The sequence below is a fragment of the Pelobates fuscus genome, chromosome 3, assembly GCF_036172605.1.
Source record: "Pelobates fuscus isolate aPelFus1 chromosome 3, aPelFus1.pri, whole genome shotgun sequence".
Classification (NCBI taxonomy): domain Eukaryota; kingdom Metazoa; phylum Chordata; class Amphibia; order Anura; family Pelobatidae; genus Pelobates; species Pelobates fuscus.
Window position 1 is genome coordinate 320,386,745 of NC_086319.1, and position 27,583 is coordinate 320,414,327.

At 40.7% G+C, this 27,583-nt stretch overlaps 1 protein-coding gene across 1 annotated transcript; it reads right to left on the reverse strand.

Moving 5' to 3' along the window:
• Positions 1-4,530: 4,530 nt before the first annotated feature.
• Positions 4,531-26,984, reverse strand: UNC45A (unc-45 myosin chaperone A). The gene is made up of 20 exons (XM_063448929.1): positions 26,826-26,984; positions 25,314-25,472; positions 25,071-25,107; positions 24,778-24,953; positions 22,024-22,116; positions 20,213-20,380; positions 19,214-19,382; positions 18,935-19,105; positions 18,095-18,266; positions 17,653-17,953; positions 17,427-17,521; positions 17,163-17,304; positions 15,943-16,083; positions 15,249-15,376; positions 15,069-15,135; positions 13,565-13,678; positions 12,935-13,050; positions 8,363-8,480; positions 6,123-6,278; positions 4,531-4,992 (listed from the first exon to the last, which is right to left on the reverse strand). The coding sequence occupies exons 1-20, from the start codon at positions 26,847-26,849 to the stop codon at positions 4,726-4,728; spliced, it is 2,814 nt and encodes a 937-aa protein (XP_063304999.1). The 5' UTR covers positions 26,850-26,984; the 3' UTR covers positions 4,531-4,725.
• Positions 26,985-27,583: the final 599 nt, after the last annotated feature.

Below are 27,583 nucleotides of genomic sequence, written 5' to 3' on the forward strand. Positions count from 1 at the left end.
AGTAGTTTAACTACTTGCATGGGTTTTGTATCTGTATTTCTTTAATATAATGCTTCATATTGAATCTGGTTATAAAAATCAAAGGTGATTGTTTAGAATTAATAGGTTCAGTAGGTAAATTAATAGTTTATTTGCTAAACACCAAAAAATTTATTAAATTGAAAACCGAATTACAAAATGTAGGTTAAAATAATTAGTCTGTGACTACAGCAGAATTGTTAAAACATGGCTATTGTTTGAAATGTAGTTTTTAATTCACTACAGTTTGGGGTCTAGTGCATAAATCAGTTAATGTATGTATGCCCGCATTATAATAATAAAATGTACCATGCGTGAATTTTGAGGTTTAGTGCTCCCCAGGAAGACATTTTAAAAATGACAAAGACACACGGAAAGTAGCAAAATCCATCCAAGATAAAATCCCAAAGCAACTCCAGAAAGGATTGCAAAAAATACACTTGGCATAAAAATATTCCCTACTTTGTCTCAGTACATCTGTTGGGGATTTCAGTGAAATTGAAACACAGTCAATCTATTCCATAACGGTTTTATATCTTGAAGAGATACAGATTTTTTGGGGGGTGGTCACAGTGCCGTTTTAACTTTGATTTAAAAAGACTGCATTTGTCAAATACCTTTATTAGTATTGAGACAATCTTTTTTGACTGCTGGAGTTTGGTAAGGTGCAAATTGTTCCTGGCACATCTGATGTAACATTTCCCTCTTTGAAAAATCGAACCGCTCTGAAAATCCAAATCATCCGCGTCAAAAGTATTTAATGTCTATAGATCGGAACACTGTTTCACCACCTGTTTTATGCCAGGTTTACTAAACTTATTTATTTGGTTATCACTTTAAAAGAGAGAAAAAGAGTGATGGAAAGTTGGGGGGGGGGGGGGGAAATCATGCAGAATATTATTTGTTGGCATAATATATTAATCAGATGGAAATCCTTGCAGTGAGCAATACTTTCCAATGACAACCAAGTCCACTTCCCCATGGGAATCAAGTCTCTTGACATGTCCCATTATACAGGCTGATGACTAATGCATTCAGGTACAACTCCTATGTTATATACATATATGATAAACCTCTTCTCGTAATATTCTTCAACCCAGCTTTCAACTGTAAACTTTTAATGTATTTTTTTTTTTTACATATGGGTATCCACACAATGTTAAAAAAGCAATAAAACAAAACATACCATTACACAATTGTGCTCATATTGTTTTATTTACACAAGATTGATAACATCATTCATTGCTAAATATTAAGGCATAGTAATAAATAGAGCACGGAGTGAATCTGTAGTGCAATACCTGGAATGTAGCCGTGTATCCATAACTAGATGGAAGACCTGCTACTACTATAGCAAAGGAATGTTAAAAAGCAGCAAATGGAACAAAGGGATACAAAATAAGCTATAAAAATAGATCTGTTGGGGAATGGCTGCAGAGAGAAAGTACATTACGGCATGAGTGATATGTAAAGCTAAGTGTACAGTATGCTTCCATCCACTAAAACATCCATACTATTGCATTCTTTCGCACACACATTAAATATATTTCCAGCCACATTCGGTTGTGTACATTCCAATGATTGGAAATAAGAGTGCACTGGATTTAGTTGTTGACCAAGAGCCTGTCATAACGCCTTGTAGGGTAGAATCTTCTTCAAATTCATTTATCAAATTTTCCATCTATATAGAATGACATTTTCAGTGAGACATTCATTTGTGGGAAGTTTTGGAGGTATTCTGTGTGAGTGTGTTGCTAAATCATCAAGTGTAGAGTATTCTACTTTTAACTCTATTACTAGCCGTACCATATTAATGGTAGAAATGCCAACACTTATTGTGTGGGTATTTATGTGTATAATTTACAATATGTGAAAAGGCATTTGAATTGGCATAAAATCATCACACAATAAAAAAAAATAAACTTCAAATTTATTAAATTGCAATGCAATTCTAGTATTTAATTAGGTGTATTTAATTGCATGGCTAGGTGGTCTATTTGTTATTGTATTTGTTTTGGCTAAAGCTGTATTGACAATAAGATAAGTGCCTATATGTTCACCATAAAAATGTTTATTTTTATGTCCGTCTACTCCTCCTACGACTTGTACTTTATGCATTTAACTACTGTTATGGTGTTATGACGACTAAGAAGACTTGGAGCATGATGTTCTGTCAACTTATGGTACTCAATACATTATCTTTGCTTTGGATTACGAATAGAGAAAATGCAGTGTTTACATTACAGCCTAGTGATAAACTTCACTGGCCACTCCTCAGATGGCTGTTAGAGATCCTTCCTGGGTCATGGCTGCCTAAAATGCATCCAAACATTCAGTGTCTCCTCCCTCTGCCTGCAGACACTGAACTTTACTCATAGAGATTCATTGATTCAATTAATCTCTATGAGGAGATGCTGATTGGCCAGGGCTGTGTTTGAATTATGTTGGCTCTGCCCCTGATCTGCCTCTTTGTCAGTCTCAGCCAATCTTATGGGGAAGCACTGTGATTGGATCAGGCCACCATTTCTGACTGCTTGTTTTTTGGGAGGCAAACATCATGCAGAGAATACAGTAAGATGTTGCTATATTTAATGAGGCATGAGGAGCCCAGGGGGGCTAGACCAGGGGTAGGCAACCTTTTAGCAGCACTGTGCTGATATAGGATTGTGATGTCCCGTAGCGTGCCGGTCCTATTTTTTTAAATTTAGGTGTGTATGCTGCCGTATTCTGCTTGTGTTATTTTTACTGCAGTTGCTTTGCATCATTGTATTTGTGCGTATATGAGCTTTTATATTGTATATGTTCATTAGTAGTTTATGGTATTGTGTATGATACATATGAATGTGGGCTGTGTATGAGGGCTGCTTGTGGAATTGTGTGTGGATAGATATGCCACATTGTGTGTATGTGTGTGGGCTGTTTGGGGTATTGCATGTGAGAGGCTGCATGTGGGGTTTGTGTGCATGTATGTGGATTGTTAGCGGGTTACGTTTGTGCAGATTGTGTGTATGTTTGTGTGTGGGCTGTTCGTATTATTTGTATATGGGGAGGGTTATTCTTCATTTCTGTGTTCTGAATGTAAATTAGTGATTGTAAAAATGTGTATACCTGTATTCAATATCTACTCAAAATGGCTGCTAGAGCACCCGCTCCCACCGACTAACTACCTTGTGTAACAAGATGGCGCCTACATCCGGAGTAAAATCCCGGGATGATAGTGACATGACGCCTCGTAGGATGTGCATTAAGACACTTAACACCTAACCAATTAGAGATGTATTCTCTCTGTTATCTACATTTTTGCATATGATGTATTTTTGCCTTTATAAGGGGCTTGCCGCCCCCTGAGTAAACATTCCGAAGTTTTTTATTAACCTGATACCTGTGTCTCAGTGTAATTTACTTTAAAACGTGCACGCATTTATTTTAACAATTTGGAAAGGAGCAGATACTCAGATAAACACTTGGTTTGATCCACAATATCTGTGTATATCTAGCAGTATGGTTGGCTTCCCTGGGTTCCAGTGGGGACCAGGCTGGCCTGGTACAGGTCAAAGACAGGAGCTGCAACAGCAGCTGCAGGCTGCTCTACTACGTTGTGGATTCCCATTCACAAGTGCTTGGAGGAAGTGATCTGAGATCATTTCCTCTATGTGCTACAATGCATAAATTGAGGATTGTCCTTCACCATCTTTTCGTATTAGCAGATATTTGAAGTTTTACTGGGACTCCTGATAGACCAGAGCCTGTTTGGCTCTAGCAGCCTTGAGTGCCGTGCAAAGACACCTCGAGTGCCGTGCACGGCACTAGTGCCGTAGGTTGCCTACCTCTGGGCTAGACGGTGGTGTTAACACTATAGGGTCAGGAATACATGTTTGTGTTCCTGACCCTATAGTGATCCTTTAACTAATCTCTTCTCATGATCATGTGTGTCACTTATATGAAAAATTATAAAAGATCGGTTCTGAATGGGGAAGCCCTGATATAAAAAGCAGCTAGACACTTTTGAAGGTTCTTGCATAATATACAAAGACCCTCATAGGTGGCATCCTACTTTTTTGTGTGTGGCATCGTGGGAGTGATGGAAAAGGTAAAACATTTACCTGAAGCTCTCCGTTAATAAAACCAAGGTCTTCTTTCTTCATCTCTTGGTTATTCATGTGCCAAAAGCTTAGGTCACAACGGTACTCTCAAACATGTGTGAGAATACAACACCGAGGTCTGACAAGCCTGCTGGATCCTCCATAGCCCAACTCCAACAACTGTACAAGATGATGCCTCTTTTCCACAGCCATTGCTAGCACTGATGGCAGCAATGTTGCCTTTCCCAATTGGACAATGTAGTCCCTACTTTGTCTTATTTCTTTTCAGTGTGTTGGAATTTTTAAAGAGATTTCAACATAGTCAAGAGAAATATTTCATAGAACATTAAAGGGACCATAGATGATAGAGCTATTAAGACTTGTGGGTAAACCCATTTTCACCCAAACTAAATTATTATTTGTACATTGAGTGCTTTCTTGCACAACCTACCTCCTTCAACTGAAGAAAGTAAGCCTAAAAAAAATAAAAATTCTGATGTACTTGGTCGGATAAGGTTGTATAAATTTTAGCAAACCTTTGCTAATAATGCAAGTGAGGTCTTTTGCCCTAAAGAGGAGGGAAACATTGTTTCACTCCTTGGAGAGTTACAGCTCTTCAATCTGACTATGGAGACAGATTGGGTTTGATTAAACCATAGTCCAATGCTTTGCTCAAACATTCTTTGGCTGCTCTGGCCACTGCCTTGGTCTTCTCTTCTTCCTCTTTATTCGATAGCACGGTTAGGATTTCAAACATTTCACTCTCCATTAGCTTCTCTGCCAACTCCCGGTCAGCCTCAATCATATTAAGAACAACAACTGCTCCACGATGCTGCAATTCTAGGTTCTCGCTAAGAAGCAGGGCCTGGAGAATCTCCAACCAGTGAGCAGTCTGAAAAGGCACAGATCAGAATAAATCAATGTATGCCCAGTTAAACAGTATCTGGAGACAATAGTTTTCCCTTGAACACGTTTTTACATTACAGTTTACACACAGAAGAAAAAAAAGAAAAAGAAAAGAGAATGTTAGTTGTGTACGTTCAGAGAGATCAGGTAAGGTATGCTGATCTTCTACCCTCGTGGGATGATAAACCCAAAGGATATGCATGTGACACTTGGTGTATGTATAATGCATACCCAGGACATACTTGAAAACCAAGAGAAATGTACCTTTCCTGGTAATTTTTTTTTATAAATAAATATGTGCCATTCAATGTGTCCAGAGAAGTCTGCTGAACAATCTAGCCCTTGATGCACAGTTTTGCAACTTGATAAAGACTCCAGTCGAAGCGCGTTGTGATTGTGCTTATGTGGATGATGATTTTAAGCATAATTTAAGATTTGATATATTTTAATACATTTGCTATATCTCATTTCAACTACCTGCTGTCTCTGTCTCACCTCATAACCTACATTAGAATATTGAGGAAAATTCAGATGACATTTAGCAATGGTAATACTGATCACTTCCACAAACTGATGGTCGATGTAGATACTGCCAGCCCACTACTTTTAAATAGAGCCGATACATTTTCTCCTTTATCAATATCCAGGGAGGGTAATTCTAATATATACGATTTCACTTGGTGTGCGCTTTCACTTTCCTTGGTATTCTTGTATTTAGAAGTATTATTGTGAATTTGTGGTGGTATAGCGGAGATATATATGTAGAAAGGCCTCTGCCGTTCCAGTTTATTGTCCCCACCCACCTACACCCTGTTATCATTACATTCTCCTTGGTGGGCCCTCTTTTATTTACAGGCCCACTCGTACGTTGGTTTCGGCACACCACAACCAACTTTGCCCTTTCAGATACATCCATTACGTATTAAATTCCGAGCACAAATATATATATATATAATATTTAATCACCATAGCACTATCCCATTTTATTTAATTTTTTTGTGAAACAATCCAGCCCTGTCTTAAATCAACTTCTCTTACATCCATAAACCAGCACATAAGTACTGAACATTATCATATGCTCTGCTAATACCATTACACAGAGGTTTTCATTCTTACCACTTGTGGAATCCTTCGACAGATCTCTGGATCCGTGGAAGTCAGCATGGCTAGTGTGCCAGATGCAGCACGGCGTAACTGCTCGTCATCTTCGCCGCTGTATAACACCATTAACTTTAGGCGATCCGATCCCTCTGCCATGAACAAGTCTTGCACCTAAATAAACATTTCACAATTATCTCAAACTGGAAAAACAGGAAAATATTTATTACAGGTTTTCAGTAGAAAGGATAATCTATCTAGTAAGATATTAATATCCACAATTAGGAATTTTATGGCACCTATGAGCTACAGTGCTAGAAATGTACAGCATGGGTAGCCAGTGATGGCGGCTTACATTTGACAGGTTGCTCTGGCTGCCTTTAGGCTTGCTTCAAAGTATTATTCCATAGTTCAGTAAAGTTACATCAATGATGTATCAGTTAAGAGGATACACTCATATTTTTCATCTAGATTGTTTGAAAAATTAAGTACATTTACAATATTGTAAGAAGTGAAAATTAAATAAAAATGTCCATCACATACTGCTCGTTCTTACTTGATTGCTATAGTAGAAGTTTAACAAAACAATACTTATTACCTATAATGTGTGGCAAGGATGGCTGAGATTTCTAGAAGTCATGGTACATAGATCTTGGCTATAAAAGCAGCCAAAATCTGGCGTGATTGTGTTTAAAATATATTTGTTTTTTTAAATAAATGCATTAAAAAAAAAAAAAAAATCAACTACGGGGGGGCGGGGCCGGACCGCCGAGCTGGACGGCCGCAGGGGAGACCAGCTCCTGCGGCCCCGGACTAAATAAGCCGTAATAACACGACTTTCGATACAAAATCGACCGGCAACGGTGGCCCTCAGCGGGCAGAGGGATCAGGACCCAGGGTGAGGCTGGCCCGTAGGGCTACAGTCCCCTGGAGGAAGACTCATCACTGGCAGTACCGAGGCCTACACCAGCGGTGAGCGGGGCGGACGGCCGCTGCCCCACTATCCTGCCAACCAGTACTCAACCATATGCCAGACCTTTGGCCCGGGGGGGGGGGGGGGGGGGGGGAAGGGGGGTGATCCCGGTCCCCACCCTCAAGACCAGACCAGACCACCGCATGGCAAATCAGGCGCGGCGGGGCCGCCAAGACCCACAATTCAGGCACCAAAAACAAGATGGTGGAGGCCATGTGTGAAGGCGCCAAGACCTGAGCCACTACAGGCTGATCACCTGCATCGACGGAACCGGGGAGGACCGTTAATAATAAGGACACTAAAACTCAACTTCTGTGAGCTGCCAGCATCTCTCCTTACAGCACCTAAAAAGAACACCGACCCAGCTAAGGTTACTGAGCCTCCCAAGCCATCCCAAAACCTGGGAATGCATCCTGCCCATGACAGGCACAGGCTGACTGCACAGAAGGTTGCCGGACCAACAATCACACCACCCACAGCCAGGAGAAATCGCCCCTCTACACCTAACTGAATGCCAAGATGGACATTTCTGTTGAACATCTGATATGCCTGCTGACTGCGACATTGTACCAAATAATCTCACTACTAAAGCATCTCGGGGTGGCATACCTCGCTTGTATACTAATCGTAAGAGATAAGCATACAGTTTAATTTTATTTCTTTCTCGTTATATTTTCTTTACCTCAATAAGCTACATATGCATGATACCTGAAACACTAACCGGAATTCCGTAGCATAATGCTGCCTCTGCTGGCACAGTAATTTGCTCACCACTTCACTATGTTTTAAGACATACATGTCGCACTACACACAAGCTACAGATCTATAACCTTAAAGCGCGACTAGCCCTGTTAAAAGCATGTCATCTTAAATAAGCGTAGTCCACTGTTAACTTCAAATCATATAAAAATGTGCCGGCAAAAAGTGATGTTGTGTTATGCTATGTTTTGAAACTATCTAAGCAACGTAAACCTATACTGTCTCTCTCCTTACTACAAAAAAAAAAAAAAAGTGCAAGATATACTGTCTACCCCTATGTTTAAACTGTTCATAATGTGCTAGAGGAATGTCTTTTAGGGTACCTCATAAGCAACTGTTATAATCGTACCCACTACAAAAATAAAGAATTAAAAAAAAATCCAAAAAAAATAAAAAAAAATCAACTACACATTGTCCAGACTACTGTTAATTACAATTCCAACATTTCCACGGAGCTTCACAATAAATATACAATAGATTTATTTGTGTCTCTTGTTATGTATTAAAAGGTATGTGTTCTACTCACCTCTTTACTCATGGCCATGTTGCACATGCACTCAGTTGCGGCTCTTCGAATCATTTCATGCTCTTCAAACATATAGCCCTCTATCATTGGTACAGCCTTCTCCTTAATGAGCTTACTCCTGCACATCAAAAAATATCAAAAGTACTTTATAACAACTAACGCATAATAAGCACCCCTTAATAATCAAAAATAAAAATCAGGCGATGTCCAAATAAGTTTTTGATGCCCAAATAAGGTCAGCACATAGTGGCAGCTAGAAGAGTTACAGGTGGGAAATTTGACTACTTGGATCTGCAACACGTTAAACCTTAGTTTAATCTGAGTGTAGGGGGCCACAACATTTATTTCCATCAGATAAAGCAGCAGTACTTATATCTGGGTATTTTTTTCATAACTGAACAGGTACTTAGCAAGGACCTAGAATTTGTAAATGAGATTCCTTCCTCTAATTAGCTTTAGCAGTATAACACCTCTAGAAAACCCTCCCACCTTCAGTTTTTTGCGTGCTCCATCAGCAGGATTGATGGGCAATCATCTGTTTGGTAATGAGATAACACAGGATGCTATGCTAAGGACACCTGATTTCTTATAGCTGATCGCAAGGTTGTGAGTAAGCCAGGTACCACTCCCCTTCAACTTAATAGATGGCTCGGAAGGCATCTAATATTTGCAATTGTGGAATCCACCCCATGCATTCCACTTAATGTGAGAAACTAGGTAGTGACCATATTGGGGGCAGTGTTTAGCCCCCTTATGGCATGACAGAACAAACACACAGGGTTCAATGTATTCTGTGTTTATGCAGTGTTTTTTGTGCATGCACCATCATAATCATTGTGTTTTTGGTGCAAAAACTAGGAGCATATTTATAGATTATATATCCTATGTCCTATTTTATACATATTATGGTATGGATGTTAAATGGGTTAAAAAAGTGGTAGTTTCTGTACTAGTAAGACTCCATTGGGAGTCAAATCTTTGCAGTGTCCCACATGTTCTAATAAAGGTGCCTGAAGACATTGGAGTCCCTGGACCCTTTGTTCTAACACTGGTATTTATCTCCTGGGCTTGTGCTGGCCCTTGGTTCAGCTAAGCACCCTGTCTTAAGTGACCTGAGTGTGGTTCCTTTTCCTCGTCTTTGCAATTTAATTTAAAAGTTATGATGTAATTTGGCCTATTAAAGAACAGTGGTCAAAAGGACCGCGCTCTCTTCTCCTACTCTTTGCTCTTTTCTCCCGGTGTGTCCCTGATACATAGACGTCTACATCAAAGATTTCTCTCTGTAACGTCATTAAGAAATACCATGTATTAAGTATATTGTTTTATGTTTTTGTAGTAGAATAAATGCATATTTTTTTTATAAAGAACGTCAGATTGCATATTAGTATATTTGGGTCATATAGATGTATATTAACATGGCGAGCCTTTAACCCGAGAAAAAATATAAACAAAATACTTATTTCAATCCCTCTGGAACCCATAAGTGATATTATTAAAATATTTAAAGGGTTGCTAGTTTACAAGTCCGTGTTTAGAAAGAGTATAACATCACACATTCCAAGGCTTTTCAAGGTATGAAAAAGTTATTTCTTATGCTTTTAAATTAACTGTAGAAATGTTATTTTCTAAAAGTTATGTATAGGTGTTATTGCAGATGGCTTCATTGGCTTCTCCTTTTAAGGACATTTAACCTGATAAATCAAAAGCTGTGTCAAAACCTAAACATCTAATATGCTCAACGTGCTTTTACTAGATGGATGCAGGAAGACATTGTGCCACCTATGTTTTACCAAAGCCTTACAGAAGCAAAAAAAGAAAAAAAAAAAAAAAAAATCAAGCAGCAGGAAATGTTCTATTTAGTCTGCTTTCAATATATTGTACTCTAGACCTTCCCATGAGTAAAAACCTCTAGAATCAAATTGGCCCAAGAAAACAGATTCTGGTACTAAGCTAGAGAAAGACATCCAATTTACAGTAAACTTCTTTCAACAACATAGATTTGTCTTAAAAAGTGGAAGAAAAATCTTTCCTCCCAAAGAAAATAAGCTAAATAAAAAACAACCAATGTTCAATGTGTTGCAGCGGATTCTGTCCATTTAATACTATGGTGTTATTTATAGTAGCAGCTTCAACTGGCATCGTAAAGGAGACAACATTCTAGGTGCCATCCTGATTTTGTTCCCTGGTGCTCCTAAATGCAGCCACCCTGTGAATGGACACTAGGACAAAGCAGAGAGTGCTTCAGTAGTGCTCTCTGCATGGTCCTGTAGGTTGGGGGCTGGCCAGATAGGGTGTTGTGAGCAGGGCCGGCGCCACCTGTAAGGTCCCCGCCGCGGCTCCTCATGCTGCGCCGCCTGAGCGCTTTAGCAAGCCCCAGGCGGCGCGGCATTGCTGTATGGAGGGCGGCCGGGTTTGAGTGACCGGCAGGAGGGAGGCGCAGAGAGCTCCCTCCTGCCGGTCTCTCAATGTAGCGTGGCCGGGCGGCGTGGAACAAGGGACAGGAACCTCTGTTTTCTGTCCCCGGCAGCCGGCGGAATGACAGGAAGGGGGGGAGGGGGGGGGTGTAAGGACCATGAAGGGGAGGGGGGGGGTAAGGACCATTAGGGGAGAGGGGAGTAAGGACCATTAGGGGAGAGGGGATTAAGGACCATGAGGGGTGGGGGTTAAGGACTATGAGGGGAGAGGGGAGTAAGGACCATGAGGGGTGGGGGGTAAGGTCTATGAGGGGAGAGGGGAGTAAGGACCATGAAGGGAGGGGGGGGGGTAAGGACCACTAGCGGAGGAGGGGGGGGGGAGATAAGGACAACTAGGGGAGGGGGGAGTAAGGACCACTAAGGGGTTTGGGAGAGGGAGGACCACTAAGGGGGGGAAGGACCACCAAAGGGGGGTAAGGAGGGAGGACCACTAAGGAGAGGGGAGGAGGGTAAAGACCACTAAGGGGGGCGGGGGGTGTGGGGGGGGAGAGGGTAAGGACCACTGGGGGGGGAGATTACCACTAAGGGGTTTGGGAGGGGGAGGACCACTAAGGGGGGAGTGAGAAGACCACCAAGGGGGGACTGCAGAGGGACAGGGGGCCAAGGGAGAGCACTAAGGGACAGAAGGGGAGAACAGGGAGGGACAGGAGGGAAGGGGAAATCAATAACTGACAGGAGGGGAGAGCACTATGATTTAAAAATAAATAAATAAAGAGCTGCTCCCCTCTCAGTCCCTATCCTACCCCACAAACCCTCTCTTTGACACTACACACATACATAATGCATCACCCCCCCCACACACACACACACAGAAACCTACAATGCATTCCAACTCACACACAGACACACCCGAAACACACATTGCATCCCTTACGTTCACACACACAGAAACAAAATGCATCTCTTGCACAATCAATGCACCCCTTACAGACACACACTGCATTCAATTACATACACAAAAACACACCTTGCACCCCTTATACACACACTCACACACAGAAACATACAATGCATTCCTTACACGCAAACACACACTGCATCCCCTATAAACACACTACATCCCTTACACAAATTGGTACACTACATTCCATAAGAACACACACACATTGCATCCTCTACAATAACACATAAAACATCCCCTACACACATAAACTCCACTTCCTGTGAGAGAACTCATGGGTGGGCCATATAAGTATTTATGGGTGGGCATTGTAGGCATACTCACGGTCAAGCCCTGGGGGCCCAGACCTTGAGCTGTGTAATGGGCCCTGTTCGTTAATTGTTGTCTCCAGAGAGCCTCTTCTACACCAGACCTGTGGAGCCAGACTGAGCCCATCATCAGCCTCTTGTCCTCATCTGGTGGTAAGTAGGCAATCCAATATATTATTAGTGGCACTAATCTCTAATTTACCTCACATTAAATGGATACTATAGTCACCAGAAGCACTACAGCATAATGTAGTGGTTCTGGCGTCTATAGACTGTGCCTGTAGGCTTATTTAATGTAAACACAGTCTTTTCAGATAAAAGACACTTTGTGAAGACTGACGTTGGCCCATATAGCAGAGCATATGGGCAGGGAATTGTGATGTCACATGGTGGGCAGGACATATGGGGGGGGGGGGGGGGGGCGGCAATTTTTTTTTTGCCTAGGGCGGCAAAAATCCTTGCACCGGCCCTGGTTGTGAGCTTGACAACAGGCTAAAACATGCATTCAGTGGGTGGGGTGGGCCCACACATTACAGGCATCACTGACAACACCATCCCCATATTATACCTCTCAATGATGGTAGCCCTAAAGCAGCTATGTGTGTGTAGCAATGGTGATCGATTTGTCAAGTCCTTGGGTTAATCTTAGCAGGTAAGCAGTTCAAGTACTTCTAAACTCTAAAAACAACAACATACTTTATAGGTCTACTACTTGGTGCCTTGAAAATTGGTAATGCTTCCAGAAAAGCAGCTGTTGCAAAAGGCTGGCTGCTTAGAACATTCTATTCTACGGCAGGATGACTCTTTTGCAAGCAAAAAAATAAATACAAAAAGTGTGACAAAGAATGCACAATACACAAGGTTAATGAATCAAATGTATAGCAGGTACCTTAGTCTCTCATTGATCCCTGCCAAATTTGTTAGTGCCATTAATGCCTCGAAATTCTGTAGTCCTGTTCGATCAAGGTGGAGCAGACTGACTAGAGGCCGGATAACCTCGTAAATCTATTGGGGAATTGGAATTGGACAATCTGAGACATAAGGGGAGAAGCAGGGTGATTTTTACATCAGAGGTTAAAAGTGGTGGAGCATAATGCATATGCATTTGAGAGCATGTACTTATGTTTTCCAGCGGTAGCTGATTAACCCGAATAAGTCTCTCTTTACCAGCTAAACATTTTGCAAGCAAATTCACACCATTGTGAAACAAACAAAATAAATGTTGAATTTTTTAAATATAATTAGCTAATGCAAAACCAGCATGCAGTTTTAGAAAATACCTACCACAGAACAACTGACTTTTAATGGCCATCTTGTAGAAGGCAAACTACATTTTCAGACCATTATATATTTTAATTCATACATTTACGGGTGAGACTTTGCCAGCATAATGTGTAAGTAAAATTAACATTTGAACTTCAATGTAATCCACGTTATATGTGTTACACTGCAATATGGAGAGTTGGCACAGATTCCATGACAGCATTAATAAATCATTAGGCATTTCATACGTCCTTACCCTTTCACCTGGAAAGGCAATTTCTGGGTTTGAGGTGATGGTGATTTTTGCCAGCGCCTGAGCTGCTTTTGTCTTGCCAATATCTGAACCTTCCAAAGCCAGAGGTATCAGAGCCTGAATCAGAAATAGCCAAAGGAATGTGTGTTATTTCAAAGGAAAAATGGTCTTGTTATTTAAAACCCCATGATCTTTTAAGGATTCCAAAAATGCTTTAACACGCAATATACACACATTTTATTTTGCCTTTCTGTATAATTAGCGGAATGCATATATTACTACAATGTTCTATCAAACTATCTTTTGGCCTCCACATAGAAAAACTTGCATCTAAACTTTATCCAAAACTAGGTGCCCTGTACAGAAACAAATCCTGCCTAAGCCCTACTGTAAAGGAAAAGATTGTACAGCAAATGCTGATGCCAATCATTGATTATGGGGATGTAGTATACGCATCTGCACTGCAAACCCACCTTAATAAACTTAATACATTGTATAACTCATTCTGCCACTTTGTGCTACAAAGTAATTACAGGACCCACCATTGTGACATGCTAAAATAACTAAACGGTCTGTCGCTGGAATCCAGACACACCCTTCATCTATCCAGCCTTGTGTTCAAGAGCTTTTCTGGGAAGCTCCCACCCTACCTGAGCAGAATGCTCTCCCCGGCTGTTCGCTCCTCCTATAACCTCCGATCCAGTACCAACACTTTACAGGGAGTGCAGAATTATTAGGCAAATGAGTATTCTGACCACATCATCCTCTTTATGCATGTTGTCTTACTCCAAGCTGTATAGGCTCGAAAGCCTACTACCAATTAAGCATATTAGGTGATGTGCATCTCTGTAATGAGAAGGGGTGTGGTCTAATGACATCAACACCCTATATCAGGTGTGCATAATTATTAGGCAACTTCCTTTCCTTTGGCAAAATGGGTCAAAAGAAGGACTTGACAGGCTCAGAAAAGTCAAAAATAGTGAGATATCTTGCAGAGGGATGCAGCACTCTTAAAATTGCAAAGCTTCTGAAGCGTGATCATCGAACAATCAAGCGTTTCATTCAAAATAGTCAACAGGGTCGCAAGAAGCGTGTGGAGAAACCAAGGCGCAAAATAACTGCCCATGAACTGAGAAAAGTCAAGCGTGCAGCTGCCAAGATGCCACTTGCCACCAGTTTGGCCATATTTCAGAGCTGCAACATCACTGGAGTGCCCAAAAGCACAAGGTGTGCAATACTCAGAGACATGGCCAAGGTAAGAAAGGCTGAAAGACGACCACCACTGAACAAGACACACAAGCTGAAACGTCAAGACTGGGCCAAGAAATATCTCAAGACTGATTTTTCTAAGGTTTTATGGACTGATGAAATGAGAGTGAGTCTTGATGGGCCCGTGGCTGGATTGGGGGAGGGGGGTGAGGGAGAGAGGGGGGGGGGGGAGAGAGAGAGATAGAGAGCGCATGCACTTGATGTGGAGAGTATGAAGAGTGAGAGGTTATAATGTTACCTTTCCTCCACCTTGGGCAACAACATTTCCTCTGTCTTCAGCCTTTTCCACTAAAGCCAAGAAGACCCTAGAAATGATTACATTTTAAGAAACTCAGTGACCACTAGAGAACACAATATTGACTGAGTACTTATAGTTGAGTTTGACAAATAATTGTGGCTTCCAGATGGTATGACGTACCTCGATATCAGTTCCCTGGAGGAATCTGTTAATGCTGGACTTTCATTTTTCACCATGCAGGATAAAGCAGACACCACTCCAGCCACCAGCAACTTGTGAACCCGTATCTCAACAAATTCTTTCTTATCCTGATAAAGATATATGTATATTGTATAATGCAGCATCATCCAGTTTCCAGAAGTGAAACAGTTCATGTAATGTACAGTACAAGCAAAATAAAAGGCCTGCTTACAAGAGATTACTGTTCAAAGTAAAGTGAGACAAAATTCATAAGGGATCAAGATGTGTGCGTGCAATTTGTTTTAGGGGATTGTAAGAACGTGACTAAACTTTGACTAGATGGATTTAATGGAATGTTTGTAAGTATGAATGTTGCAGCGTGTCTGATGGAGTGAATCATGGCCCATCATTAACAGGGATCAACAGGAGAGAACTCTTGGAAGCAGGTTTGGGGAGAATTTACAAAGTAAAGTGAAAATGAGAGATCAATAATAATGAATGAAATATATGGAAGAACTCAGAAGGACATTAATGGACCATTTTAAACAGTTTCAGTGTTCTACCCTATAGAATAAAATGCAATGAAACATTGTGTGCCAGCAGTATTAAGGCCTGAAATCTAATACAATTAAATGATTTTATGTGGAAAGTTGGGAAATATTAATGAGTACTGGCTAAACAGGTTTCCACTCACCTTTGGATGTTCCTCTGGAACATGCTGCTTGGCATACTTCGCTAGTTCCAGCATTTGGGGATTAATCTCTTCACGATCATAGCTGTTCGTACAATTCACAAGGGTAGATGCAACTGCAAAAAGCACGGTCTTGTCTTCTGACTGCAGAAAATATAAGAGAAAGTAAGACACAAACCTGCTTATTCTACCTCCAAAGGCACCAGAACAACCACAGCTTAAAGAGACGATCCCTACTGCCTAATCAGTTTAAACTCTGCCTGTTCAGAGAAAAGACATTGTTTACACTGCTGCCTAATGCCACCTCTAGTAGCTGCCATTCAGACAGCCAACAGAGGGATTTACTGGATTAGGCCCTGCAAAGATTGCAGGACCGATGTTCAGCATCTCCATGCTCTGCATGGAGACACAGAATGCTCCCCACTAAGATGCATTGAGTCAATGAATCTCTATAAGGAGATGCTGAATGGCACAGAGCAGCAATCCCTATGGATTGATGATCTCAGCCAGAGGAAACAAGGTGACATCGGCGAGACCAGTATGCCAGAGGGAGAAAAGTAAAACATGTTTGTATTCCTAATGCTGTAGTAATCCTTTAAGCAGCACTATCATTTCTCAGTACATAAGACAATAGAGGGACTACTTTGTTCTTGTATGTATGTGTCTGGTTATGGGAAAAAAAGAAGGAACTAATGATCTTCTGTTTGGCACACCTTGCCATTTCCTAACAGACTTGACTTGCTATAGTAAATGAGACAAAGCATCTTTTCATGAAACACAAACTTTCTGGTACATAGCAAATGCACCAGAAACTTTAAGGATATCTTTGTGATATCTTCCATGGACCACAGGGTACAATCATTTTCAACAAACTAAACAAATGAAAATCTGGGCCTGAGAAGAGAGAACGTTAGGCAAGTATACACCCCTACCCCTTCTTCCCCCAAATGAAGGTGCTGCTCTTTAACATGCTGAACTGTTCTGACTCCCTTCTAGGCTGTAAGCTCATTCAAGCAAGGGCCCCTCACCTAATTTCTGTTTGCTTTAATCTATCTATTAACCATTTTTATATGCCCACTGTAAAATTGTAATATAATTAAGCTGTTATGAACAATACATTTCAACGAGGCCATTGATAATGCATGGACTAGACTCTCAGGAAGCAGTAGTAAAGCTCCTCGTTTTGCAGGTGTCAAGCTGAAAGTCCAATGGTCACGTTGTACCTTTGCTAAATTGAACATTGCATTCAAGGCAGCCTTATCTTCAACAAACTCTTCTTTAACATCTGCATCAAACGTTAGGTAAGCCAGGCCTTCCACAGCCCAGCGCCGTGTGCTCGGCTGAATAGTCTCATTGCACAACCACCTGCAAAGAAAGCAATATAGCTTATAAAAGGATGGGATTAACGCCTTCAAAATGGTTTAGTCTAGTTAAACATTATGTATGTGCCACACATTCGTTTCCAGAAGTACAATGAAAGAACGCACTTGCAGCACTGTTTTGCTAGCTTCAGTGTGGATCCTTCAGCAAACTGTTTCATACTGAAATCTGTTCCTCCCGCGGATCCCAACTTACACAGACCCTGCAATACAGAGAAGGAGTTAACGTTCTAGAATAGCGTTAAACCAAACACATATTACAGAATACTGCATGCCATTCTGAAACGTGGGTAGAACAGCATCTTTAAGGACAATAAACACTAGGTTCACCTACCACCAGGGCTCTAATACGAATTGCACCATTCTCGTTCCTTTTGTAAATGTCCTTCAGTAGTGTAACACCATTGGCAGTGATGAAAGAGGCTCGCTTAGCTTTGCCAGCAGCATGGATTAGTGCCTCTACTGAAACCTGTTGATCAATCTCTCGTTCGGAGGCACAAAGAGCTATAATACTTTCCATTATACCAGAAAGTTCAAGGGCTCGATTCCCAGCATCAGAGGGTCCCTGCAAAAGGCATGACACAGTCTGTATTGCACGCAGTTTTCCATCCAGTCCATGCCCTTCAAACCAGCTCCTGTGCACATGAAAGCAATTGATCACTTACAGGAAAAGAAAAAGGAAGAAAAGTCTGATGCTTGAAATTTCAACAACATTAAATGAGACTCGCATAAAAGACCATTTCCATACAGAACTTTGTCCCAGTGTTTTTCCTTACCGAACATACTCTTCACAGAGCTTGTGGAAGTTCTCGCGCTCTGCCTCACATTTAAGATCATCAAAAAGCTTGCTCAGGAGCACAGATGCGCTCATTCTGGTTGTGTCTGTGACAGCAAAACTCCCTGGAACCTCCACAAGAGAACCCCCCACTTCGAGAATTTTATTTAATCCTGGAGGAAAAAAATAAATAAAAACAGAACAGTTCTCATCACCTTTAAACAACATGGATAGGCCGAATTTATGGTTCTTTTGGCCTCTAACTCCTTACTTAAACAAGTCACACAAAAAAACATCACAACATGGGTAACAGTGAAAGTCAATTTCTACACGTGTATTATCTGCTCTGTTGAGAAATCTATAAGACGTAAGTCAGACAGTTTATGAAGATAGCAGGGACCACGTGTGCCATCTGTGTTTTTCAGTCATCAAATCACTCTATATCTACTTCCTTTTCATTTGATTTATACAAGAATCCAATATACACCCTGTGTACAACCCATGCTTGGTTTTGTATGACTTATGAAAGTAAAGGATACAGAGAGAGTCTTGATTTTGATAAAGACAACATTGTGTGGCTGAAACGTCATCACTCAGTTTCCTGATTTTGATTAAAGTCTGCAGTTCCTGCTGAAGTGCCTGGATCCTTTAATTTCACATTTTTATCAGCAAGGGGTCACCCCGGTCCTTGGTTGCACAAGTGGGACATTTACTGATCTTCCCGGAAGTGTGCAGTCCTTTTAAGCGTGAATTACTATGTCTGTGTATGATTGTCACACATAAATGCCTCTATAAACTCTTGACAGCTTTGAGGTTGTGTAAACAATATTGATGCACTCACCATGATCAATGACCCACAAAGTCATTCCATTGTCTGGATCACGTAGTGATTTTCGGGGGACAACTTTAATTAGTAGATTCAAAGCATTCTCCCTGCCATGTGACGACACTTTAGGTTGGGTCAGCATTTCCAGAAGATGATGGATCATGGATTTCAACTCTTTGGAGGGATCTTTCAAAAGATGGTGAAAATATAAATAAAAATTATAAAAAAAAAACACACACACACACACACACACACACTTTCTGCTCTAGAAAGCCAAATTTTTTTTTTCCTTACCCAAAACAACTGCACCTTCTTTCCCTCGGAAATCCTTTTTCATGCCTTCCTTTAATGCATCGAACATGGCATGCAGGACACTGCACGCTGCAAGAGAGATGGGCTCATTGTCCGCAGCCATCACTGAACAGAACGTCTCCATTCCCACAACACTGAGAATAGCCATGGCCTGCAGAAATGTTTCATATCACTAGTACGAAAGGACCAAATACTTTACTGTGGTTCAAAGAAGATTCTAAACTAGTATATGAACAAATAGTTTGCTAAGAACCCGTTAACCTAGACTGATCTTGTGTTAGGCACAGTCAAAACATCATTGGGTTCTAGAATGCAAAAAATAAATAATATCTGATCAAATCATGTTTTCACTAAAGTAAATATAAACTGACTTTTTCTACTGCACAGTAAAGTCAAAATGTATATCATTTAAAAACTTATTTTAGGAATTCATACAGAAATTGTTGCCCCAGTGTTACGGGCAATTAATCCCCTAAGGTCTAAGTAATTTGCAGGCATGTCATGAAAGGAGGTTGAGCCCAAGAGTCTCTGACTGCCTTACCATGGTTGTTTGTCAAACCATGTATGAATAGTTAAACTAAATACTGGGGGCTCCTTGGCACCCTGAAATCCACTTCCTGGTCGACCGCATTGATGATTTAGATTACATTATCAATGTCAATATTTGCCAACAGGGACAGCAGTATTTAGCCAGTGGAGAGCTTTGAGGACAAGTTAGCCAAGTGCCAATAGGTGCCATGCAGTAGTTGAAATTGATAATAGTAATGGGTAAATTCAGTATTATCAAGTCAGCTAAAGTGGAGTCACTCTCCAGGCCATGGGGAAAGCTACAGTTTTTGTCAAATCACTCCTAAACAGTTTGACATCTTTGTGCATCAGTAGTTCTCTTTAATAAAGACTTTCCATTGGAAGTGTTAATGCAGGCGTTAGAGAGAGTGTTAATAAAAGGTAAATCATCATTTTTCAAGTAGGGTATCTTACTCGGGACTGGTGACCGGTACAAAGTCCCACCAATGTTCTCAGAGCAGCCAATATCATGTCAGGCTTCTTAGTATCCACCATGCGCTGCAAAAGACGAACTCCATCACTCTGAAAGATCTTTTCTGCCCCTGCGTCTTCTCGTGCCAAGACAACCAAATTCTGGGCTGCCTGGAACATAATAAGCAATTTAAGCCATGTTTGCTTTTTCAGAACTAGCACTATTACTGCTCAGGCTAATGCTTCCTCCGTATTCCAAGCAGCACAGAGGGGATGGGTTACTGAGAAGTCTGGTTAGCACTGAAGCATTACAAATGTTTTAATGCTAAATGGAAGGACATCCTTAGGAATTTGTCAGGTTTTGTCAACAGTTATATACACTAATTAGCAAAGTGAAAACTGATCATGTGTTGCCATATAACAATTTTTCAATCACAAAAAGTACACAAACCGATTTTGTCAAGATGTTTTCAAGATTAAGCTCAGAAAGAATGCTTGTATCATGATGATCTTATCTTGGTACCTTCCAAATTTAACTGAGACAAACTTTTTTTATTTTTATTCTATATTTATTTTAGAATGTAAAATAATATCCTGGAGATATGCACGCCGAGAGCTTGTAGTCTTGTGCAATATGAATTCCTTTATTTGTGCAAAGTTGGTACAGTCAATGTTTCAGGTCTTGAAAAAAAGTACAAGAGGGACTGAAACGCTGACTGTACCACCATTGCACAAATAAAGAAATTATTATAGCAAAAGACTACAGGCTCTCGGAGTGCATTTCTCCAGGATATTATATTGAAGCACAAAATAGCACAGATGCAAGGACAGGAATGCGAGTGTCGAGCCCACATTGGATATAAATGTATTTATTTTTTATTTTTAGTGCCACAATTTTAAAAACAATTACATGACAATTGGGGTGAACAGCAGATGATACCAAATATAATATTATTTATAAAAAAAAAAAATGTTACCAGGAAAGATACATTGAGATTTCTCTCATTTTCAAGTATGTCCTGGGTCCACAAAACATTGCATTGATACAAAAGGGTACAATTAAATACAAAAACAATACATACAAAATTTAACACAGAACAGGTAGGAAATATATAATCAACCATGACAGGTGGATCAACAGGAATTTCCATGTTGAGGAATACATGTGGCTGTGAACATGCAATACACACATGAAAGCAGCCAGTGAGTTGATGTGTGCATGTAACAATTCTTGAGATTTAAACAAGTCTTCATAAACCCTCCACTGTCCCGAGGGGTCCTTCCTAAACTGACAATATCTAACACACCATATCTTCATTAGTGGTTCCCATAGGACTAAATGTATATAAGTTATACAATGTATTCATTCACCCTTTCTTATTAAATGACCTTTTAATACTTTTAGACAAGAGCTTATTTGCAGTTTCTCTTTTCTGTATTTATTTAGGATAACTTTAAAATAAAAACTGTCTCATGGGGAATTTAATTAGCATGCATTAAGATTATTTTTCATAAATAAAACTGCTAAAAGTTGGAATGACTTGTGCACTGCTACAAACCCAACATCCCCTAAATGCAGCAATATACCAAATGTATATATTTCACACAGTTATTGGAAGTCTTCTGGTCACAGCTGTCATATGTATGCACATCAGTGTACAGTTTATTTTTTAATTCTGCATCATTGCAGTTGTAGCTCTACAACATCTGCAGATCTACCTTTTGGGCATTCACGCATTAAACACTAAATAATGTGCTAGTGTTACTTGATCACACAATGCGGATAGATTATATATAAACAAACATCAAAATACCTTTTGTTGCTTTTCAGTGTCCTTTTCATTTGGATCCAATAGGATCTTAAACATCTGGTCCACTTTGGAGTCTGTAGAGCCCATAAGTCGAACCTGAAATAAAGTATATTTCAAGTTACTTGGAGAGGAGAAAAAAAAAACCACACAATCCCCCCCAGTAATTACCCTTTTTGTCCCATCTACAATAAATGTTATTACAGACATCGAAACCATGTTACAAGAGTACTGTACTGCAATGTTATTGGCCTCTTTATCACTTCTTACCAATGCTTAAAGGAACACTAGCTTTAGGAATACAAACTTTTATTCCTAATTTTAAAAAAAAATATTTTTGTCAATATTTCTTTTATTGAGATGATAGCGTTGTACAGATAAGGAATAACAATGTCAGAGCACTTCGGTTTGGTAACAAGATTAGTCATATAATGCTCTGTGCAAGAAAGACATCTAGTTTTCTTGTTTTAGTGCATATCACAGGCTACAGTTACAGGTCTAGGTTGGCAGGATGACATATTTGCACATAGGGTTTAACTATCTAGACTGATTGTAATAAAAATAAAAAAGATGAAGATTAACATTAAAGCGTTTAACCCCTTAAGGACCAAACTTCTGGAATAAAAGGGAATCATGACATGTCATGTGTCCTTAAGGGGTTAAAGGCTCTCACTGTTATAGTGAATAAACATACTGAATATTGCAGGCTACAATTACCTTTTACAACTGTCTTATAAACAACTTTTAGGAAGATTTGTAGTGAGGAACAGTGTTGCTTAACCTGGTAAATTTACCCTAGTCAGTACTGTAACATTACTGAGAGTGCCATTAGACTGCGATGCTGCTTTAGCTAGCCCCCCAAAACAATAATGCTGTCAGACAGGCTAGATATGTATGTAGGAGTACTGTAAAATTTGTCGAGACCGCTGCGTCCCTCCAGACTAGATATGTGAGATAGTGGTGGACATAATACTGAAGTTGCCCTTAGGTAGCGATGCCGCGTGACAGGCAAGATTTGCATGTTTCAATGCTAGCGCAATTTACTGGACTAATGTAACATTTAAAAAAGCATATTAAACTAAACAAGTTAAACTAGAAGTACCAGAGTGACTATCAAAGTGTGACTAACTAAGCATGTACAATAAGGTTATCTGCGTAATGCAATTCACGTTGGAGTCATGCGCGGGGGAGACCACTAGATCCAGTAAACTTGTAGTGGCTCTGTACCCACAGTAAGGCCGGCGAGGGGTCTGCCCCATTCAGCTAATCCAGTTTTAGCTGATGCCCATGTGTGAGATGTTCTTTAAGAGGGCAGGGGGTTCGGCAAGGGTTGCGGCACGATGGGAGCAGTATAGGCCATTCTTCTGGCATAAGGGCCAGCGTCCTCGAGCCACGGACCTGGAGGCTCAGGGAGACCAAGTCCATCCCACCATGTGGGTAACGGAGGGCCCTGGTTTTTATCGTCGCATGCGGCGGGTTACGCTCCATCTGTGTGGTTGAACGCTTCGGGGTTAATACCCTTGAGGCCCTTAGCCTAGGCAGGCTGATCTTAGGCTGGATAGAGTGTTGACTAGAGTCTAAGCCCGCTGGAGGACCATCCGCTCCCGGGCTTACGCCCCTCTGACTTCTCTCCTGAGATTGCCGCTGTGTGGCTGCCGCACAACTTTCCAGAGTCGCCCAGAATCTGGTAAACAGCTCATCCATCCGTTGAAGCGACTGCTCCAAGAAGTTGTGTGGCAGCTTCCCTGCATGCTGTTGCACCGTATTGTGTGGGATATGCTCATCCGCCATCTTGGTTCCACGGGTGGATTGTGGCTGATGTTTTCAGGCGGTAAGCGTGTAGAGTCGGAGCAGCTCAGTCCTGTCGGGACCAGGATATCCCCCACCGGGAGCAGGAGGTTTGCAGTGCTGTAAAGGGTTAAGTGGAGTGAGGGAGTCGGCTGCACCCCCAGCTCAGGTATTAGTAGGCCTCAATTAGCCGCTGCGGGTTCAGGTGACTGTAGATCTCGTGTGCAGTCTCAAACGAGACAGCATAGTGTCCTCCAAGTAGGTAGCCCCTCAGCTTGAAGGTCCCAGCTCGGGAGTCTGAAATATCACCAGGGAATCAACACCGATAGCAGGAGCTCGTACAAAGCACTTCTGGTTAGTTCAAAAATCATACTCCACCCCCTGTATTCCTAATTTTATAGTGTGCTGGTCCATAGGTAAATGAATCCCCTTCCCCCGAATTTTATTTATCATTTGTTTTTAATCCACGGATCAGGATGCAAAATTAAATTCCCACTAGCTTGTCAAATGTGCATTATATTCCATCAGGCCATTGGCAAATGCTCACTATAAAAAGTACAGTGTAGTAGGCCTAACATTCCCAGTGCAGAGTCCCTAAAACACAGTGAAGAATCTAAAGAAGGTGTTTTTAAGAGTCAATTGTATTCAATGTCATATATGGAATTTGGGTCCTTATCAGTGACACATTTGTTAAGATAGCCATACAAGAGCCAAAACAGCATTATATGACAAAGATGCTGTTGAAAATCAAAAATGCTTGCCTATATCACCAAACATCTACCACTATTGTTGAACACATATATGACCACATTTAGTTCCACAATATAATTACAAGTTATATAATCATGCATGTATAGATGCAAATCTCTCCCCAGCAGAACCTCGGGAAGTAGATGAACCAGAAATAATATATGCACAACATATTTGGCACTCTTGATGCTCCCCTCTAAAAACCTTTCAAACCATGCCCACCTTTTCATGCGCTCGGATTCCCAGTTTTCTCAGTGCCTCCTGAAAGGCTTTGTTTTTGGGCTCCAGTGACAGGCATCGCTGAATATCTAGGATAGCCTGGTCTATCCGGCCCAGATTCTCCGAGGCCTGGCTACGTCTGAACAATGCCTTCACGTCACCTCCATCTATCTCAATAGCTGCAAAAAGAACAATTTTACAGATAGACATATATTTATTAAAAATATATTTGTATTTTGTTTTGGTACCCATCCTGAACAAGAATAGCTTTACACTGAATTTAAAAACAGGTGTACCTTTTGATGCATCATCTTCTGCTTTAGAATAATCTTCCTGCAAAAAATAAAAAATAAAGCAGTTACAGAATTGATATCCTTAATGGTAACTTCTCCTACATTTTAACTATATTATCATGCAAAGCAGCACCAAAACACACCAGTTTCTCAACGCCTGCATTCATGTAGCATCCAGTATTACTCTCGTCTCTATTCATAGAATACTTATGTCTCACACCTAAAAAGAGAAAAAGCTAAACTCACCAGTTTCAGGTAACAGGCTGCACGGTTCCTGTATAGAATAGCGGTGTCATTTTTGTCAGTCGAGAGGCTGATTGCTTTTGTGTAACAAGATAACGCTGCTTTGTAGTCTGCACATTTAAAGTGCTTGTTCCCTTCCTCCCTCAGATTTTCCAAATTTACCTTAAAGAAAAGGAAAATGATGTGTACCATGCAATGCAACAATATATCTGCTTAATGGGGCACTCTAAGCATCATTGCGACTACAGATCACTGTTAGAGAGCTGTCCCCCTGGCTTCTGCCAAATATTCGAGCGGTTTGACAAAAAAACAACTTGCTTAGTTCTTAAGCAGATTAACAAAGGCTGGTGCTCTAGGGGCAGGAGGCTAGGCATGCATTATCTGCCTATAATTGTCATCCTAATACCTTCTTCTATATTATTAGTTTCTTCTTTTCCAAACTGTCAAAATCTGTTTGACACAAACCGGGGAAAACATGCCGTGAGCATTGTATCTACAAAGAGCTGTGGTGGTTATGGTGCTTTGAGTCCCTGTTTACATTTAGCAACATTAGCAGACTTGCAATTTGCAAATCAACAATTGATATTGTCATATAAAAAAAAATATATAAAAATACTATATTTACCATACTATGCAAGGCAGCCTGTGAGCTTACAATCTAGCAATTTACGTAATGTGGGCTCTCTCGTGCATGAGCGCTGAAATCTTGTAAGGGTTTAAGAGACTCAGTTGACTGGCCAGCATTTGAGATTGGTTTTGGAGGAATTTGTACAATACTTCGGTACTGGCACAAAAATCATTGCACTGCCAGGAGTTTATGGAACTTCAGGAGACATTTTTAAGACGGCTCTTTTTTTAACCCTGTAGCGATCATCATTGCAAGTCATGACATAATGGGATTTGTCTAACCGCTCGCACTTGACAATGAACATAACCACCAACTATGTACAAGATTCAAGTACAAAATGACGGGTGACATTTCTAAAAGAAACAAAGTACTGCAAGCCAAAGAATTTATACAATTAATTTTACTGTTTTTTGGCGGTGTCAACTTGCAATAAAACTCAATCACCATACAGCAACGCTTACTCACATATTACGCAAAAGACAAAAACTTTTGTACACATTGTAGATTGAAAAAACAACACCTCTAACCCCCCCAAAAAATAAACAATGGTAAAGTAACATTAAAAGCTGCATTATAATGGAATATTATATTCCTTTAAGATATTATTAGTTTGCTCACCACCATCACCCCTCTATAAGTGCAGTAGTTCTAATAATGCTACAATGTGACAGCAGCATTGCAAGACATTCCAAATCAGAGAACAATCTGGTATAGAGGTAAGCAGGGTCTGTCCCTGTGATGCTGGGTTTCTGAATACTGCTGACATGTTGCTGCTGGGAAGCAAAAACCCTGACATGGTCAAAATACACAGCAAAACACTGGACAGTAAGGACAGTAAACCTCCTCCTTTATTCCATAAACAATTTCCATTCCCGGCTTCATTCTACCTTCTCTGAAGCTGTTTCTCCCATTTCCAGATTTGACAGGGAAGGCCGCAACCGGCGCCTCGCTTTTTCCCAGAACTTGCTGCCGTCAGAGTGCTTCTCTACTCCGGTAAGCTTCCCCTTGCTCCCCCGCCCTGGCTCCGCCCCTACTGATGAATGAAACAGCAGCAGTCAGTCTGACTAATGCCTAATAAGGAAGTGCTAGTCCGATACCCACATGCTTCATGCACATCTCCCCCTACTGCTGTAGCTTTGTATTGCAGGCTGGCATGGTATGTGTGTTGGAAAGCTTTAGGGTGAAAGGGTTTTATGGTGCTTGGGTGTTTGGTTTTTATCAGACAGATAGAATATTTTTTTAAAAATAAAATAAAAACATTTTATGTAGTGCATTTGAAATTCATGAAATTCCATCACAGTCAAAAGAAATACATGACCAGTGAAAGGATGGGCTACATGATTATAGATCAATACATTTTAGTCCACCCATTGTACAACGTTACGGAATCTGATGGCGCTATATAAATAATATAATAATAATAAATGGCCAAACAACACAAAGACAGCTTTGGATATGCGTGATAGGATTGGTGGCATCGTGGCAGATCCAGCAGTAAAACACCTATCATAAACCCGGAAGCATACCTAGAGTACTTTTTACGCTCATTGTTTAAAGGAACACTAACATGGTTAAATACAAGTGTGTCTCCCTCTCTCCCCCTGCCCCTCCTCTACTCCCCTTGCAATTAAAATTAATATTTCAC